This window comes from Chiloscyllium plagiosum, unplaced genomic scaffold, assembly GCF_037043375.1.
Source record: "Chiloscyllium plagiosum isolate Xiang-an unplaced genomic scaffold, Cpla_swu_hap1 HiC_scaffold_4, whole genome shotgun sequence".
Taxonomy (NCBI): domain Eukaryota; kingdom Metazoa; phylum Chordata; class Chondrichthyes; order Orectolobiformes; family Hemiscylliidae; genus Chiloscyllium; species Chiloscyllium plagiosum.
This window is the reverse complement of record NW_028270142.1, coordinates 143,210,185-143,229,553: the sequence shown is the minus strand read 5'-3', so window position 1 is coordinate 143,229,553 and position 19,369 is coordinate 143,210,185. Positions and strand designations below refer to the sequence as shown.

General features: G+C 46.0%; 1 protein-coding gene across 6 annotated transcripts in view; it reads right to left on the bottom strand.

Annotated features, from left to right (window-relative positions):
• LOC122548822 (carbohydrate sulfotransferase 9-like) overlaps positions 1-19,369 on the bottom strand; it is a 124,089-nt gene that overhangs the window by 46,453 nt on the left and 58,267 nt on the right. For 4 of the 6 annotated variants that reach the window (XM_043687634.2, XM_087986730.1, XM_087986729.1 and 1 more), the window contains exon 2: positions 6,961-7,160. In XM_043687634.2, coding sequence (XP_043543569.1) covers positions 6,961-7,123 — 163 coding nt within the window. In that variant the 5' untranslated portion in view covers positions 7,124-7,160. Of the gene's footprint in view, positions 1-6,960; positions 7,161-12,011; positions 12,573-12,654; positions 12,736-19,369 lie in introns of those variants that run through there. The other 2 variants (XM_043687633.2, XM_043687631.2) reach the window with 2 other exon arrangements.

Sequence of the window (19,369 nt, the reverse complement as noted above, 5' to 3'; positions counted from 1 at the left end):
TAGGAATGTAGGGTTGAGGTTAAAATCAGGTCAGCCACAATCGTATTGAATGGTGGGGCAGACTCAAAGGGCAGAGTGGCCAATACCAGTCCCTTGTTTATATGTTTATATGGTATTACTTCCAACCTGGGCCCTCAGCCCATGACCTCAGGTGTCTGAGCCCCAACGGAACACACTTGATCCCTTTTTCTAAATAATTTATTAGGACTTTGGCATCATAGAGTCATAGAGTCATAGAGATGTACAGCATGGAAACAGACCCTTCGGTCCAACCCGTCCATGCCGACCAGATATCCCAACCCAACCTAGTCCCACCTGCCAGCACCCGACCCATATCCCTCCAAACCCTTCCTATTCATATACCCATCCAAATGCCTCTTAAATGTTGCAATGGTACCAGCCTCCACCATTTCCTCATTTCATACACATATCACCCTCTGTGTGATAAAGTTGCCTCTTAGGTCTTTTTTATATCTTTCCCCTCTCACCCTAAACTATGCCCTCTAGTTCTGGACTCCCCCACCCCAGGGAAAAGACTTTGTCTATTTACCCTATCCATAATTTTGTAAACCTCTCTAAGGTCTCTCCTCAGCCTCCGACGCTCCAGGGAAAACAGCCCCAGCCTATTCAGCATCTCTCTATAGCTCAAACTCTCCAACCCTGGCAACATCCTTGTAAATCTTTTCTGAACCCTTTCAAGTTTCACAACATCTTTCCAATAGGAATGAGACCACAATTGCACGCAATATTCCAACAGTGGCCTAACCAATGTCCTGTACAGCCGCAACATGACCCCTCAACTCCTGTACTCAATACTCTGACCAATAAAGGAAAGCATACCAAACGCCTTCTTCATTATCCTATCTACCTGTAACTCCACTTTCAAGGAGCTATGAACCTGCACTCCAAGGTCTCTTTGTTCAGCAACACTCCCTAGGACCTCACCATTAAGTGTATAAGGCCTGCTAAGATTTGCTTTCCCAAAATGCAGCACCTCGCATTTATCTGAATTAAACTCCATCTGCCACTTCTCAGCCCATTGGCCCATCTGGTCCGGATCCATCTGGTTGTAATCTGAAGTAAACTTCTTTCGTGTCCACTACACCTGCAATTTTGGTGTCATCTACAAACTTACTAACTTTACATCTTATGCTCACATCCAACTCATTTATATACATGACAAAAAGATGTGGATCCAGCACTGATCCTTATGGCACTCCACTGGTCACAGGCCTCCAGTCTGAAAAACATCCCTCCACCACCACCCTCAGTCTTCTACGTTTGAGCCAGTTCTGTATCCAAACGGCTAGTTCTCCCTGTATTCCATGAGATCTAACCTTGCTAATCAGTCTCCCATGAGGAACCTTGTCAAACGCCTTACTGAAGTCCATATAGATCACGTCTACCACTCTGCCCTCATCAATCCTCCTTTTTACTTCTTCAAAAAATTCAATCAAGTTTGTGCGACATGATTTCCCAAATACAAAGCCATGTTAACTATCTCTAATTGGTCCTTGCCTTTCCAAGTACATGCACATCCTGTCCCTCAGGATTCCCTCCAACAACTTGCCCATCACCGAGGTCAGGCTCACCGGTCTATCGTTCCTTGGCTTGTCCTTACACCTTCCTTAAACAGTGGCACCACGTTAGCCAGCCTCCAGTCTTCCGGCACCTCACCTGTGACTATCGATGATACAAATATCTCAGTAAGACGCTCAAGATGGAAGACAGGAAAAATTTCTGGCTGTAACAGCTGCTCTGTTTTTGAGATATTTTAGGTGTTGGAGGTGATTCCCTTAAATTCCAGGAGAAGCAATTACTATTTTATATACTGTTGCATTGTTTTGGAACTTTGGAGAGAAAAAAAATCAAAACAACAGCAGTTTTAAAAGGGAGAGGAACAGGCAAAGGAAGCACATGGTGAGGTCAGTGCAGGAGAGAGAGAGAGAGAAAGAAACTGACAGAGCAGTGAACCTGCACAGTTACTGCCTTTGCTGTTTGAATTCACGAGGACTGAGCTAATTCTGGAACGTCGCCACCAATGGTTGGTCAAATATAAAAGACAATTTAGAACATTTCTGGTAAATGTAACCTGATACTTATAACTTAATCGGGAAACTCCAGCAACAGTGATTTCACTCTGTGCTTTGTGCAGGGAAGTACACAGAAAAAATTGTTCTTGATATAAAACGTGTGGTTTGAGGGAAGACGGATTTTGTTGAGGCTGTTCTTTGTGTGTGAAATAGAGGCTGGTATCCTGTCACCAAGTCACCCTTTATTTACTGTGACCAGCCAGCTCGGAGTCAGTCCCCGAACTGAGGAATTCTAAATCCCCTGTTTATTTTTTTTTTCTCACACTACCACCTAACTGCGGTAGTGCTTATTTTTCCCCACACCCATGGTGTGTGTGAAATCCCCTGTTTATATCTGTCAGCCAGGGCTCCCTGATTGGTCCATGTTAACAACCCCAGTGAGGGATCTCATCGTCAATAAGACCCAACTGGTGCCAATCACTACAGTGAGGAGGCGGAATGTCTCTTTTTTTATTCACTCATGGGATGTGGGTGTTGCTGGTTGGGTCTTCATTTATTACCCATCCATAATTGCCCCCTCAGAAGGTGACAGTGAGCTACTCTCTTGAACTACTGCACCCAGTTTTAGTGGTGGGACATCACAATGCTGTCAGGGAAGGAATTCTAGGATTTTAACCCATTGACATTGAAGGAGGGGGTGAGATATTTCCAAGTCAGCATTGTGCGTGGCTTGGAGGGAAATCTTGGAGGTATTTGTCCACAGCAAGGGAGAGGGAAGGAGGGGAATTGTAGAAGACATCTAATGTCTTCAGAAATATCTCTATAGAGCTCTTCTGCTTCTGGGAAGCAATGTGGGTGCAGCTGTACTAGATTGATACCAACGGTTCAAGAAAGTAGCTCACCACCATGTCCTCAAGGGCAGTTAGGAGGAGCATTAAATACTAGGCATAGCCAGTGTCACCCACAGCCTGTGACAACCATTTTAAACTTACATTGAATTTCTTTGTGATGAAGCAGTTGTTATGTGATGTCAGGCTAGTTTGTTTTGTGTGAATAATTGTCATGCTGAATTATTGCTGGTCAACGTTTAACAGAATAATATCCAAGAGTTTTTGGGCTCGAGCAAACTTGCACCTAATTTGGAAAATTTCAGGGTCAAGTCTCTCTGAGTGCAGCATGGAGGGTGTGCTGCACTGTCAGAGGGACTGTTCTCACAGCTTCAACCCAGAAAATGAATCCTCAGCTGACTTTTCAGGGCGACAGCACTCTCTGGAAGAAGGGCTTGGCATCCCTCAATCAGCATCACTGGTCTGGTCTGGTCGATGTCACATTGCTTTGAGTGTGTGGGATCTTGCTGTGCACTGATTGGCTGCCATGTTTCCTCCATTACAACAGTGACTAAAGAGATTCGAGACATCCAATGGGCAGGGTGAATACATGATGAACGGTAGGATCCTGGGAAGCACTGAGGATCAGAGGGACCTTGGTGTGCACGTACACCAGTCCCTTGCGGTAGTAGAACATGTAGGTAAAAAAGGCATATGGGATACTTGCCTTTATTAGCCAAGGCATAGAGTTGAAGAGCAGGGAGGTGATGCTGGAACTATATCAAACATTGATAAGGCCACAGCGGGAGTATTGTGTACAGTTCTAGAATCCACATTCTAGAAGGGATGGGATAGAACTGGGCATGGGTGCAGAGGGAGATTTACCAGGATGTTGCCTGGGCTGGAGAGTCTCAGTGATGAAGAAAGACTGGGGTTGCTTTCCTTGGAGCAGAGGAGACTGAGAGGGGTCATGGCTGAGATGGATAAAATGATGAGGGACACAGGACAGACAGATGCTGGGATCAATAACCAGGGGGAATAGATTTAAATTAAGGGGGCAGGAGGTTTAGAGGGGATGTGGGAAAGATGTATTCACCCAGAGGGTGTTAGGAACCTGTGTTATAGACCCCTATGACGTCCTGAGATTGTGAGAAATGTTTTAGAATTAACGTTCTTTGTTTTAAATGTTCAGAACCTCCATAAACATTAGAGAGTTATAACTCTCCAATAACATTCCACCTCTATGAATAAAAAGGTAATCACCAGTGAGATTCAGTGCAGAGCTCTTGGCTCATAAACCATGAAGCAATTATTTCAACTGTTCCTTCCTCCAGAGAAAATGGAAGCAGTGATTTCACTGCTCAGGCTTTGACATTATATTTACCAACTTGGGGGTCATGGTCATCATACAAGGGGAAAAGTCAAAGTGCGTTAGGGTCATAAAAAGGGTATTTTGTATGTCCCACAGTTTACAGAAGCCTTCAGAACCTGGCTGGTATGGATTTCTCTCTCCAGCCATCAGGAAATGAATACCACAGAAAGCTACCCCAGCTCCAGCAGGCTTCCTGCTCGTTTATTACCCAGATGGAAACATAGCAACGAGACTTTTCACAATAAACAGACTTCAGCAATATGCATTGCATCCAGAACTGTAGGACCAACCTCATTGATTCCATAAAAAGCCTGTTGAAACATTATTTAACCGGTTTTATACTCTGCCGCAGAAGGTGGTTGAGGTCAGAACATTGAATATTTTTGAGAAGGAGTTAGAAGGAATCAAAGAGTATGGGGAAGAAAGCTGAGGGAACTGAGTGGGATGATTAGTCATGATCATACTGAAAGGCAAAGCAGGCTCGAAGGGCCGAATGGCCTACTATTGGTTCCTACTATTTTTATGTTTCCATATCTTCATATTCCTGCAGCATTTACCCACAGCACTAAACCCCCCTTCATTACTCAGGCATGGGGAGGCAGTGGTGTAGAGGGAACATCACTGGGCTATCACCCCAGGGTGGGACTCTAGGAGCATGACTTAGTCAATAATCAAAGTTTAAACTGAATAAAAATACAAAATGGGGCGGCACGATGGTTCAGTGGTTAGCAATGCTGCCTCACAGCACCAGGGTCCCAGGTTCGATTCCAGCCTCGGGTGACAGCCTGTGTGGAGTTTGCACATTTTCCTCGTGTCTGCGTGGGTTTCCTCCCACAGTCCAAAGATGTGCAGGTCAGGTGAATTGGCCATGCTAAATTGTCCATCGTGTTAGGTGCATTAGTCAGAGGGAAATGGGTCTGCGTGGGTTGCTCTGCGGAGGGCCGGTGTGGACTTGTTGGGCCGAAGGGCCTGTTTCCACACTGTAGGGAATCTAATAAAGAAATTGAAAGAACTGTAGATGCTGTAAATCAGAAACAGATCATGAGAAAGGGTCACTGGACCCGAAATATTAACACTGATTTCTCTTCACAGGTGCTGCCAGACCTGCTGAGCTTTTTCAGCAGTTTCTGAAATTAAAAACGTTGGTCTAGCTGTAACCATTAGCTGATAGCAGTAAAAACCAGTGTTTCACTAATATCCTTCAGGGTAGGAAATCTACCATCCTTAGCTGGCCTGGTCGACATGTGACTCCAGACCCACAGCAAAGTGATTGACTCTTAACTGCCCTCTGGGCAATAAGTGCTGACTCAGCCAGTGCTGCCCATATATGAATTTTATAAAAGGCATCACTGACAAGACCATCATTTTAGCAAGTCAGAGGCAAGTCCATTTCCTGAAGGCAGGTGTGAGAGGGAGAGATATAATTTTAATCCTGACTGATGGTTGAGAGTAACAATCCATAGAATCCCTACAGTGTAGAAGCAGGCTACCTTGCCCATCGAATTTACACCAACCCTCCGAAGAACATTTCACTTAGACCCATCCCCCTACCCTATCTCTGTAACCTTGCATTTCCCAAGGCTAACCCACCTAGCCTACACATCCCTGGACAGCATGGCTAATCTACCTAACCTGCACATCTTTGGGCTGTGGGGGGAAATCAAAATATCCAGAGAAACTCACGCAGACATGAGGAGAATGTGCAAACTCCACACAGACTGAGGCTGGAATTGAACCTGGGTCCCTGGCGCCGTGAGGCAGCAGTGCTAATCACTGAGCCACTGCAAGCTAAATAATCCTGAGTGTGTGAAGAATGACACAGTGACAACCAATTTAAGATAGTTCACTGGGTTTGCTGTGTGGCTCACCTCCATGTATCAAACTGTACACAGCATCCTGCCCTTTGCAGACAGAAAGAACATGCACATACACTGCACCAATATCAACTCTACAAAATAGACAACAGCGATTCTCAGGTTCATTTCCCAGGCAAATGTCTTTACCAACCAGAGTTAAGATGCATGACTTAAATTCATTCAGTAACTGGTGCAGTATCCATGGAAACATGTCAACTAATCAGAGACCATTTGCCAACCTATTAGCAATCTCTTCTCAAACAGTACGCAATGATCCTCTGTATGTCGGTATTCTTGTGAGTTGTCCTGATGATTGCAAGACAAATGTTTCAACGAAATGTCAATCCTTTAGCAATCGGCAAAGTAGGCATTTAATTAATTACATAAAACTGATCACGTTATTCATTCATGGGACAAAGGTGTCACTGACACTGACTGGACCAACATTTATTGCCTGTCCCTAATTGCCCAGAAGGTAAAGAACAAAGAACAAAGAAAATTTACAGCCCAGGAACAGGCCCTTCGGCCCTCCAAGCCTGAGCCGATCCAAATGTACTGTCTAAACCTGTCGCCCAATTCCTAAGCATCTGTGTCCCTCTGCTCCCCACCTACTCCATGCATCTATCCAGACGCATCTTAAATGAATCTACCGTGCCTGCCTCTACCACCTCTGCTGGCAACGCGTTCCCACCCACCCACACTTTGCGTGAAGTACTTGCTGCGTGTACCCCCCTTAAACTTTCCACCTCTCCCCACACATTAATGGGGCTCAGCTGCTCAAACATGTCTAAACAGGAGGGGTCCCTCCTCTCCAGGTTTGGTTGCACTTTCTGTGAAAACAAGGTCAAAAGACCAAAGCAGCTTTGACTCACCTACAGGCTGTTCTTCAATCCACACGTGGAAATACATGATAAGTAACAGCCCAGCCACTCCAAATGACAAAATGGACAAAAAGATATGTCTCAGGTTCATGTCTTTAGCTGAACCTTTATAACAGCATCTTCCTCTTGGCATGGCCTTCACACATTGTGGCATTTCATCTTCATGCGTTCATATTTTCGCGTTGGACATCCTGAGGAAACAGATACAGCTCTGGTTATTAAAGCCCCATCGACAAGGCACAAGTCAGGAATACTCCCCACTTGCCTGGATGGGGGCAGCTCCAACAACACTCAGGAAGCTTGAAACCATCCAGGACACAGCAAACCGTTTGATTGGCACCACATCCACAAACATCCACCCCCGACGCTCAGTAGCAGCAGCGTGTACCATCTACAAGATGCCCAGCAAACATTCACCAAAGATCCTCAGACAGCACTTCCAAACCCAGGACCACTTCTACCTCAAAGGACAAGGGCAGCAGATACATGGGAACACCACCCCCTGCAAGTTCCAGCAGGTCCGCCATTAGTTCCAGTGGGGGGCTCATTCCGCACACAGTCCAGGGGTTTGGCTGTGATCCGTCATTCACTGGGGACACTGATGGTTAGGTGGGGTTCTGTCTGACTACAGTCTGGGCAGTGGTCAGTGCTGTGGGGTCAGCAGCAGTAGCAGTCAGGGGGAATTGTATATCACCAGCCAGGGGGCTGTAAAGACACCGGACAGGGACTGGGTCAATCACGTCCAGTGGCTGCCCACTGAACCCAGTCAGAGTTCACAGGCCAATACAATCCTGGTGCTCCACGTGTTAATGGGGTCATGGTAAGCTACAGGATGGGGGCTTATTGGCAGTGACCACCACCTTGGGCATAGAGAAACAGAGTTGGCATCAATAAGATATAATGTCAACGTTCAAGGGGGAGAGTTAGAAGTTCATTGTGGTCGGTCTCCACTTGGTGGAGGGGGAAGCTGGGTGGAAATAACTGTTAGTGAGAGATAAATAGAGTCATGGAGGCAGTGTGGGGGAGGGGGAGAGAGCTTAGTCTCAGACGGAGCCCAATGCTGATGGTATCCACCATGAGCTGTGCTCCAAAAACTCCATCCAGGTTTCATTCCTGATCATTGCGTTATCTGTTTGGAATGCACACAGAGTAACGTGTTTCTGCATCAAATGTTGGTCAATAGTGGTTTGCCCTGTGCAGTGGTGCTTGTAAATCTAACATTGCCATCTCAGATACAGAAAGTAGGGACATGAAGTTAAAGAGAAGGGAACGCTGAACAAAGGAAAAATTTCTAAGGGTGCTATGAGACAAGGGGACAGCACTGTGCTGTAGGTCATGTGGGTATGATGATGGACTGGCCTGAATACGATGAAAAGTTGAATGATCGAGGTGAGTCTGGGATGGGGAGAAGGTCAGAGTTCAGCAGGTTCTCCCTTTTTATTGGGATGTGTCAGTCCCTCAGCCAGAGTGATACCTTCGCCAAGATGGTACAAATGCCAGGGATGTGATGGAGCAGACACTGGGCTTGCTGAAAGTATGGACAGGTCTGCGGGGAATTCTCCAGGACGGAATGTGCCACATCGCCCTGGTGCACTGTAACTGTGCACCATCAGAGTGCACAATGAGATGGGGTGGTAGCTGCGGTAGCAAGAGCTGTCATCTGATGAGGAGAATGAAGACATTGAGGAGGAGTAAGCTCTCATTGTCGAGAACAGAGCTCGGCTGTTTTGGGCATTACAAAGCAGCCAGCACCAGGCTGAAACCCAGTTCCAGAGAATAAGAGCTGGGTGTAGCAGACCACTGAATCATTCCTACCCTGGTGAATCTCCTCTGTATCCTCTCCAATGCAATCACATCCTTCCTATTGTGTGGGGACCAGGACTGTGCACAGTATTTGATAAATTCAGCCAAATTTGGGCGTAGGTTTGTTCGCTGAGCTGGAAGGTTCATTTCCAGATGTTTCGTCACCCTACTAGGTTATATCTTCAGTGGTCCTCCGGGCAAAGCACTGCCGATAATTCCTGCTAAATTGCCCATAGTGTTAGGTGCATTAGTCAGAGGGGGGTGGGTTACTCTTCGGAGGGTCAGTGTGGGGCCGAAGGGCCTGTTTCCACACTGTAGGGAATCTAATCTAATCTAATATGCATCCTTCTGTCTTTGCCTGACTGATTGAATGTCTATGACACACCCCCAACAAAATGACTGCCCTGTTTATTTCAAAATTCTTCTGATATGCCTCATTAGAGGAACATTACAAGATAGCAATCCTCCATTTGCAGCGTTTGACTTCTTGATCAACATTGCACCATTACACCCCCGCCCCCCACCCACTCCATCTCATCTGAAGACCCAATACCCCAGAACTTTGAGCTGCCAGTCTTGTCCCTCTCTCAACTATGTCTCCACAATACCAAGGATTTTTAAAAAATCATTCTGGGATATGGGTGGCTCTGGCTAGACCAGCATTTATTGCCCATTCCTAATTACCCAGAGGGCAGTTAAATGTCAACCTGTGGGTCTGGAGTCACATGTAGGCCAGACCAGGTAAGGATGGCAGTTTCCTTCCCTAAAGGGCATGAGTGACCCAGATGTACATTTCCAACAATTGGCAGTGGATTCATGGTCATTGTTAAATTATTAATTCCAGATTTTAAAAAAAAAACAAATTCAAACTCCATCAGCTGCAGTGGTGGGATTTGAACCAGGATTCCCCGGAACATTACCTGAGTCTCTGGATTAATAGTCTAGCAATAATATCACTAGGCCAACACCTACCACCCACACCCCTAGCTGCGTGGAGTTTGCATGTTCTCCCCGTGTCTGCGTGGGTTTCCTCCGGGTGCTCCAGTTTCCTCCCACAGTTCAAAGATGTGCAGGTCAGGGGGATTGTCCATGCTAAATTACCGATGGTATTCAGGGATGTGTAGGTTAGGTACATTAGCCATGAGAAATGCAGGGTTACAGGGATAGAGCAGGGGCCTAGGTCTGGGTGGGATGTCTTTGGAGAGTCGGTGTGAACTCAATGGGCCGAATGTCCTGTTTAAACAATGCGAGGATTCTGTCATCTCAAACAAAACGTGGTGGTGAGTTGTTTTCTTGAATCCACCTTCTGTGGGATGGCCCACAATGCGATTAGGGAGTGAATTCCAGGTTATTGACCCAGTGACAGTGAAGACGCCCTTATCCTATCCCATCCCCATGCATTAATCAGCCCTCAACCCTTCTGCCTTACTTTTTCAGTTCCTTGTATTAAAGTAAATGCCAGCCAGTCCGCCATTTTCCTTGTGTCTTAACTTGACCATATATGCTCCGCCTCACAGACTGACTTGTTTTATTCTATATTTATCTGCAGATCATCCCTACTGTGCCTCACTCCTTATCCCAAATTTGTTCAAACTCCTGCCAACCACACTAGCACAGCTGCTTGTAAGGAACTTGGTCCCAGTTCCGGTTCAGACACAACCTGCCCAACTTCTCCCGGAAATGGTCCCAGTGATCCAGGAATCAAAAGACCCCTTCTCCTGCACCAACTCTTCAGCTGTGCATTCGTCTGTTCTGTTCCTGTACTCACCAGCGCATGGCCCGAGGTGTAATCCAGACATCACAACTTTTATGAAGTCCTGCTTTTTAAAACTCTACTCTAAACCCTGCTTCAGGATCTCATCTCTCTCTCTCTACCAATGTCCATATTTCCAATGTGTACCATGGTCTCTGTCTGATCACCCTCTCCCCTTCAGTATGCCCTGTAGAGGCTCCGTGACATCCTGCCAGAGAGAGATCACCCCATCCTGGAGACAAGTGCGGCTGCAGAAACATCTGCCTGTTCCTATTTCTGATGAACCTTCTACCACTATAGCTTTCCCTCGCTTTTTGCTCCCCTCCTTATGTAGCTGGATTCTGGCTGCCCTCCCCAGAGGAACCATCACCGTCACCAGTTTTCCAACTCAGAGAATCTGGTCTTGAGTGTAATGCACCCTGGCTGGGGGGTTCCTGACTATCTGTTTGACTCCCTTCTGACTGATGGTCATCCCTTCCCTCGTGGACTGCACTTTCTGAAGCTGTGGGCGACCATGTTTAAAACCTTGCTGTCCATGTGACTAGGAGAAAGTGAGCTCTGCAGATGCTGGAGATCAGAGCTGAAAATGTGTTGCTGGAAAAGCACAGCAGGTCAGGCAGCATCCAAGGAGCAGGAGAATCGATGTTTCGGGCATGAGCCCTTCTTCAGGAATGTCCATGTGACTCGCAGCCTCACAGATGCACTGCTGTACCTGCTCAAGCACTGAAAGCCAGCACTCACACTGACCAAACCAACAGTATCTCCTGGAGATGTGGTCGTGAGGCTGTCAGGCATGACTGAGAGGTCCCACACACTGGAATACACAGGACTGAACTGCCCTACCGAAACTTTACTTTCAAATAGTATTACCCTGGATTTACATCATGTAGGAAATTACTTATATTTCTTGTGCCATTGATCTTAAATTGTAGAATCATATTAATGATGAACTCTTTTTCTTTGCTGGCAATCAGATTTTTCCTGCTAACTACAAATTCTTTCTTCCCAGATACACATTCATTCTGTTTACTTCAAAATGAATCTCCACTATGACCTGTCTGTTTCTTTCCCAATTTCTTTACTGTTTCCTCCCTCTGGGAAATCCCCTGCATCTTGCCCTCTCCATACACAATCAATAGCAGGTTGGGGACACTGGTATGCCCAATCCTGCTCCCCCACCCACAAACCCTCCGAAGAGAGAGCATAGAGTCCTGCAGCAGGTGCCCTGGCACATTCAATTGCCATTCTTGACCTCCTCTCAGCCTTGACTCAGTGCCTGTTACCATGTTAAGCAGATTTACCCCTGCAATTCAATGTTCAAGTAACTCACCCCCTGACTCCCCAGACTTGTCCACCATCTACAAGGCACAACTCAGGAGTATGATGGAATACTCCCCATTTGCCTGGATGGGTTCAGGTCCAAGAACAAGGGCAGCAGATACGTGGGAACACCACCCCCCTGGACGTTCCCCTCCAAGCCACTTACCATTCCGACTGGGATATATATCGATGTTCCTTCAGTGTCGCTGGGCCAAAATCCCTCTCTGAGGGCAACCTCCCATAGGAGGTTGACTGCAGCAATTCAAGAAGGCAGCTCACCCCCACCTTCTGGAGGGACAAGTAAGGATGGGCAATAAATGCTGACCCAGCCAGCGGCACCCACATCCGTGAGAGAATTAAAAAGAAAATTTGCAACTCGATTGCTGTGCATTTGCATAAGGAGTGTTTATTTCGGTCACGCACACCAAGCTGTCCTACTGTTCTTAGTTTGGAACTCTTACTGTTGAACTGTTTAAAGGGAGAGAGAACTGGGTCAGTCAATCTCAGGATGTCCGGGGAGAGGAAGTCTCCCTTGGACGTCAGCCAGAGCTGAGAGAAAAACGCTCGCTGTCCTTTCATCCAATTTTCTTCATTATCAAAAATGAAAATTGTCTTCAAGAGAAACAGCAATCAAACTATGTCCTCTCGTTCCATTTCACTCCCGTTTCATTGCAAAAATCAGATTACTGCAATCACAATGCTGTCTTCTATTCCTACAACAGATTAATTATTTCAAAGCTGTCTGACCATATTACATTACCCGTCGGTCCACAAGATAAAGGCTGCTCTCGTAATTTATTTTCCATTACCATCATTAGAGAATAGCTTCTGTTTCACATAAAGGCCTGGGTGCTCCATATCAGCTATCGCTGTTCGTAACGCTGTGCTTGGCTGGAAGAGAGTGCATTGTACAGAGCTCTATCTGACTCACCAATAGCATCACACACCTCCCCCTCTCTTCTCAAACACACACACACACACCACCTTCACCGATGTGAGCTGCTCCTCCTGCTCTCACAGCAGGCTGCTTTTAGATTTGTTCAGGATCTACCCACCTTCACCTGGCGAGATCTGAACCCCCCCCCCCCGTTTATTTCACAGCAAAACAGATCCGATCCAATCTGAGTGACAAGAAGGCGGGTGGATCAGGAGGAGGAATAGGCCATTCAGCCCATCGAGTCTGCTGCCCTGTTCCAGGAGATCATGGCTGTTCCGATATTAACGTCCGTCCCACATTCCCACCTATACCTGATAGCTTTTCACCCCTTGCTTAATAGGAATCTATCCACCTCCAGGATCCCAAAGTTTCCCTGCGTGTAGCAGTCCCGGACAATCCAGGAAATAAGATGGTTCACAGAAACCAGCCATCTGAATTTTGGTTGTAATCTTGTGGTCATGTACAGGCTATCTCACATATGTATTATTTGGTTATATATTATTGGGTTGTAATTCAGCCCCATGCTCCTGACCTTCATGCTCCCTGAACAGACTGGGACTAGGCAGAGTGCTTATGTATCTGCTCCCGAGACTGATCAGGGTGGAGCACTAACAGCTTACTTCATGTCTTGAATGAGTATCAGTGCCAATGTCCTTTCAGCTGCGATGGCAGTTCCTATGGAATGAGTGGATTCCACAGATTTAAGCCTGCGTTGGTATCCTGCACAGATTCTGCCTGCTATGGGTTCTCTGTGTAGTGGGTGCATGCACTGCACACGAGGCTGCTCCTGATCTCAGTCTGCTTCATCAGTGCCTAGACTTATCTAAGGGTAACCAGATGGGCCAATGGGCCGAGGAGTGGCAGATGGAGTTCAGTTTTGATAAATGTGAGGCGCTCTATTTTGGAAAGGCAAATCAGGGCACAACTTATACACTGAATGGGGAGTGTTGCTGAGCAAAGAGACCTTGGAGTACAGGTTCATAGTTCCTTGAAAGTAGAGTCACAGGTAGACAGGATAGTGAAGAAAGCGTTTGGTATGCTTTCCTTTATTGGTTAGAGCATTGAGTACAGGAATTGGGAGGTCATGCTGCGGCTGTACAGGACATTGGTTAGGCCTCTTTTGAAATACTAGATTCAATTCTGGTCTCCTTCCTATCGGAAGGATGTTATGAAACTTGAAAAGGTTCAGAAAAAAAAAATTACAAGGATGTTGCCAGGGTTGGGAGGGTTTGAGCTAGAGTGAGAGGCTGAATAGACTGGGGCTGTTATCCCTGGAGCGTCGAAGGCTGAGGGGTGAACTTATAGAGGCTTACAAAATCATGGTCTTTTTCCTGGGGTGGGGGAATCCAGAACTGGAGGGCACAGATTTAATGTAAGAGGGGAAGGATTTAAAATGGACCTAAGGGGCAACTTTTTCATGCAGATGGTGGTGCATGTATGAAATGAGCTACCAGAGGAAGTGGTGGAAGCTGGTACAATTACAGCATTTAAAAGGCACTTGGATGGGTATGAATAGGAAGGCTCTAGAAGGATATGGACCAAGTGCTGGCAAATGGGACTATATTATGTTAGGATATCTGGTTGGCACAGATGAGTTGGACCAAAGGTTCTGTTTCAGTGTTGTACATCATACAGTCATCGGACTGTATGTCTCTATGACTATAATAACTCTCTCTCACTCCCACCTATAAGCTGTCTGTTCGCAGTCTGAAATACTGATTACAGCACCATTCTCCGGCTACTCCACTCCTGACAGTATGTGACTATTGATATCAGAGCTGCATCTTCCCTTCATGGTCGTTTTTTTTTTCTGTATGACTGGGTGCCCCTGCAGAGTGTATCACTTCACATTAGCCACACTGTACTGCATCTGCCATGTCTTTACCCACTCACTCAACCTGTCTCAATTACCCTGAAGCCCCCTTTGCTTCCTCCACAAAACTCACGGCACCAACCCCCACCCCCCCATGCCCCACCACCAGTTTTGTGCCTTCAGCAAACGTGGGAATGTTGTATTTAGTTCCCTCAACCAGGTCGTTGTTATAGATTGGGAATAGCTGGGGCCCAAGCACTGATCCCTGAGGTACTCCACCAGTCACTAATTTGGAAAAAGATCCATTGATTCCCCCGTTTCCTGTCGGTAAACTAATTCTCAATCCATAATAATGTATTATTCCCAATCTCATGGGCTTTAATTTTGCCCAGCAGTCTCTAATGAGAGATCTTATCAAAGGCCTTCTCAAATGCACCACATCCATTGGGTCTCCTTCATTTATTTTACTAGTTACATGCTGAAAAAAACTCCACAATTTTTGATAAGCATGATTTGCCTTCTATAAGGCTATATTGGCCCTCTAATCTTATTAATGCTTTCCAAGTGTTGTGTTATCATATCTTTTATAAAAGCATTTGGCCCACTACTGATGTTAGGGTAAGTGGCTTGTAATTCTCTCCCTCCATTATTAAATAATGGGGTTACATTTGCCACCCTCCAATCTGTAGGACTGCTCCAGAGTCTACAGAACTTTAATTTCCAAGGACACTTCCTTGAGTACTCTGGGATGTAAGGTGGGATGCAGAGCTCCTCGGTTTGGGATTATAGTATGGTGGTCTGGTCAAAAAGGAGGATGTCTAAGGAGGGATATTTATTTTAGATAAATCCATGAAATCCAGTAGCTAAATCTATCTTACAGCAACTTAAGTGTAAATGATAAAGCAACAATAAGAAAAGATTGGTACAACTGAAGTGAGTATGATGTTCATTAAACTCAAACTGTACACTTCTGGAATCTAAAACAGCGAGATGAGGGAATTAGCAGCAATATCACTGGGCTTACATCTAGCTGATTTGGGGACAAGTGTTCTAACCCAACCTCAGGGGTAGTTCTGTGGTTAGCTCTGCTGCCTCACAGTGCCAGGGATCTAGGTTCAATCCCAGACTCTCTATGTGGGGCTGGCATGTTTTCCCCATGTCTTCATGGGTGTGCTCCAGTTTCCTCCCACAGTCCAAACACGTGCAGGCTAGGTGGGTTAGCCATGGGCAATTGCCCAGGGATGCACAGGCTGTCTGGTTTAGCCATGGGAAATACAGTTTTACAGGGATACGGCACAGTTGAGGGTGTCGGGGGGGGGGTACTCATTGGAGAGGCTGAATGGCCTGCTTCCACACTGTAGGGTTCCATGATTCTAGGTAAATTAAACTAATGAATACATCTGGAATTGAAAGCTTGCCTCAGGGACTGACACTACCACCAATTGTCATAAAAATCCCTTTAGTTCCCTTTAGGGAAGAAAATCAGCCATCCTTATCAGGTCAAGCCTACGTGTAACTCCAGACCCACAGCAATGTTACTGAGCTGTAAATGTCCAAACGAGACACTGAGTTGTGCTGAACTGCTCTGCAAACAGGCTGCAGTTATTACCCTCAGGCAGGAAATATTGATTAGTCTTGCCAACAATTCATAACAGAACAATTGAAAAAGTCAAATTAATTACTTGAAAAGCAGAATCCTGTGCCAGCACTGAAACAGAAAATGCTGGAAATATTTGAGGAGAAAGAAACAGAGTTAACATTTCAGGTCAAATATTTTTAGCATTTTTGGTTTTTCTTGCAATCTATTATCACCGTTCTATTTTAACCAGCTGGGTTTTTGATCTAAACAAACCTGTTATCATGGTTTTAAAGTGGGATAATGCTATCACTCCTCATCATCACAGTGATTTTGGCTTTAATTTTGGCAGATGATAAATTTCTCAGTTAAATAGCCATCAGTGTTCAAAGAAGGCATCCAGTTCTGTTAAAAGTGCAAATTAAGCACTTTATTTATTCAAAACGTCTTAACCAGCCTAGCCTATGAGAAAGGAATTGAGACCGATTCACTGAACCAATTTCCTTTGTTTGGAGCCAGATTTAATTTTAAGGTACAACGAAAGGTTGGCAGGAAGTCAGGTTATCAGCAGAGCCCTGAGACTTCAGTTGGAGCTCAGGAACCCATCGGCAGATAGACTGAACCGTGTGACGGGGAACATGTGCACAGAGACTTTGATTGTGGGCAGGTTGCCTCATCACACTGGGTGACAAGAAGATCCTTGCTCACTTCCCAGGGACCACAGTCATTTTAGAATCAACCTGTTTGGCTACATTATAAATACGGGGAGAAAGTGAGGTTTGCAGATGCTGGAGATCAGAGCTGAAAATGTGTTGCTGGAAAAGCGCAGCAGGTCAGGCAGCATCCAGGGAACAGGAGAATCGACGTTTCGGGCATAAGCCCTTCTTCAGGAATCGAGCCTTTCCTGAAGAAGGGCTTATGCCCGAAACGTCGATTCTCCTGTTCCCTGGATGCTGCCTGACCTGCTGCACTTTTCCAGCAACACATTTTCAGCTACATTATAAATACATCTTGTGTGACAGTCAAGTCCTGGAGTAGGACTTGAACTAAATGATGATCAGACATTGGAGGTAGGTAGTTACTCACTTCACCACAGTTGCAGAGAAACCATAAGAATACAAGAAATAGGATTTATGGTTTTTAACCATAATTTTACATCTGCTTCATCAGCTTGCTGTTCCTGGATCAGGAGTCAAATTGCCTACACCACAAAAGCTCTACACTGGCTGGAAAGTGCTTTAGATATGCCCAGGGAAATGATGACCTACTAGATATTACTGCTGGACTATTAATTCAGAGGCCCAGGTAATGTTCCCAGGGACCTGGGTTTAAATTGCACCATAGTAGATGGTAGAGATTGAAATTGGTAAAACTCTGGAATTCAGTACCTAATGGTTACTGTGACACCGTGCCCAATTGACGGGGAGAAACCTCACCTAGGTCACTAATGCCCTTTAAGGAAGGAAATTTCTCTCCTTACCTGGTCTGGCCTCCAAATGGCTCCAGACTCACAGCAATGGGGGGTCGCATGGTATCTCAGTGGTTAACTGCCTCACAGGACCAGGAACCCAGGTTCGAATCCAGCCTCGGGCGACTGTCTGTGTGGAGTTTTCACATTCTCCCCGTGTCTCTGTGGGTTTTCTCTGGATATTCCAGTTTTCTCCCACAGTCCAGGGATGTGCAGGTTAGGGTGGATTGGCCATGCCTACAGTGTTCAGGGACGTGTAGGTTAGGTGGGTTAGCTACAGGGGTGGGACTGGGTGGGATGATCTTCGGAAGGTTTAGGTGGACTCAGTGGGCTGAATGGCCTGCTTCCACACTGTAGGGATTCTATGATTCTTTGACTTTAACAACCCTCTGGGCAATTCGAACAGGCAACAAATGCTTGCCTGGCCAGTGACACCCACATCCTGGAAATCAATTTTAAAACATTGAAAGAAGTGGAAGTCTTTAATCTAATTGGAAATTCAGAAGAAATCCCTTTCCCCAAGGAATAGCAAGTAACGTATCTGAAATAATATCAGTACAACGCAACATAGTGAAGTCATATCGAGTTGGTGGCAGAATGATTTGGGATCTCAAAGGATGGAAACCTTGCATCAGACCCTCTTCAAGGTCTTTGGGACAATGTCTATCATATCAGTGTAATCTGCAATTAGTTGCTAATAGGCAGCAAACTCTATCAGAGCTGAAAATGTGTTGCTGGAAAAGCGCAGCAGGTCAGGCAGCATCCAGGGAACAGGAGAATCGACGTTTCGGGCATCAGCCCTTCTTCAGGAAAGAAGAAGGGCTTATGCCCGAAACGTCGATTCTCCTGTTTCCTGGATGCTGCCTGACCTGCTGCGCTTTTCCAGCAACACATTTTCAGCTCTGATATCCAGCATCTGCAGACCTCGCTTTCTCAGCAAACTCTATCAGTAACGGAAGGAGACTTCTAGTTAGAACAAAATGCGGCTTCTCTCAACCACACTGCACCTGTCATTTTCTACTCTTAAAGAGGAACCTTCATCATTAGCAGTAGCTCTTTCAGTGAATCAGAGTTGGCATAGACTGCAACAGTGAGAATGAGAAACTCACTACCACAAACAAATAGTCCAGAACCCCATCTGGTTCACTAATGTCCTTTAGGGAGGGAATTCTGCCGCCCTTACCTCGTCTAGTCTACATGTGACTCGAGACCCACAGCATTGTGATTGACTCTTAACTGCCCTCCAAAATGGTGGCACGGTGGCTCAGTGGTTACCATTGCTGCCTCACAGCATCAGGAACACGGGTTCGATTCCAGCCTCGGGCGACTGTCTGTGTGAGTTTGCACATTCTCCTCGTGTCTGCATGGGTTTCCACTGGGTGCTCCAGTTTCCTCCCACAGTCCAATGATGTGCAGGTTCGGGTGAAATTGCCCATACTGTCCAGGCTAGGTGGATTAGCCATGGGAAATGCAGGTTTACAGGATTAGGGGTGTGGGTCTGGGTGGGATGCTGTTCAGAGGGTCGGTGAGGACTCGATAGGCCGAATGGGCACACTGTAGGAATTGCATGAAAAGGGTCAAGAAAGAAACTCTGTTTCAGGGCAGTTAGAGTTAGACAAGAAATGCTGACAATACTGATGACCACATCTCATGTTAGAATAAAGGAAAAATATATTGAATGCACTTTAACAATGTTACACTTTGGGAAATTCTGAGGTAGCGAAAGGTGC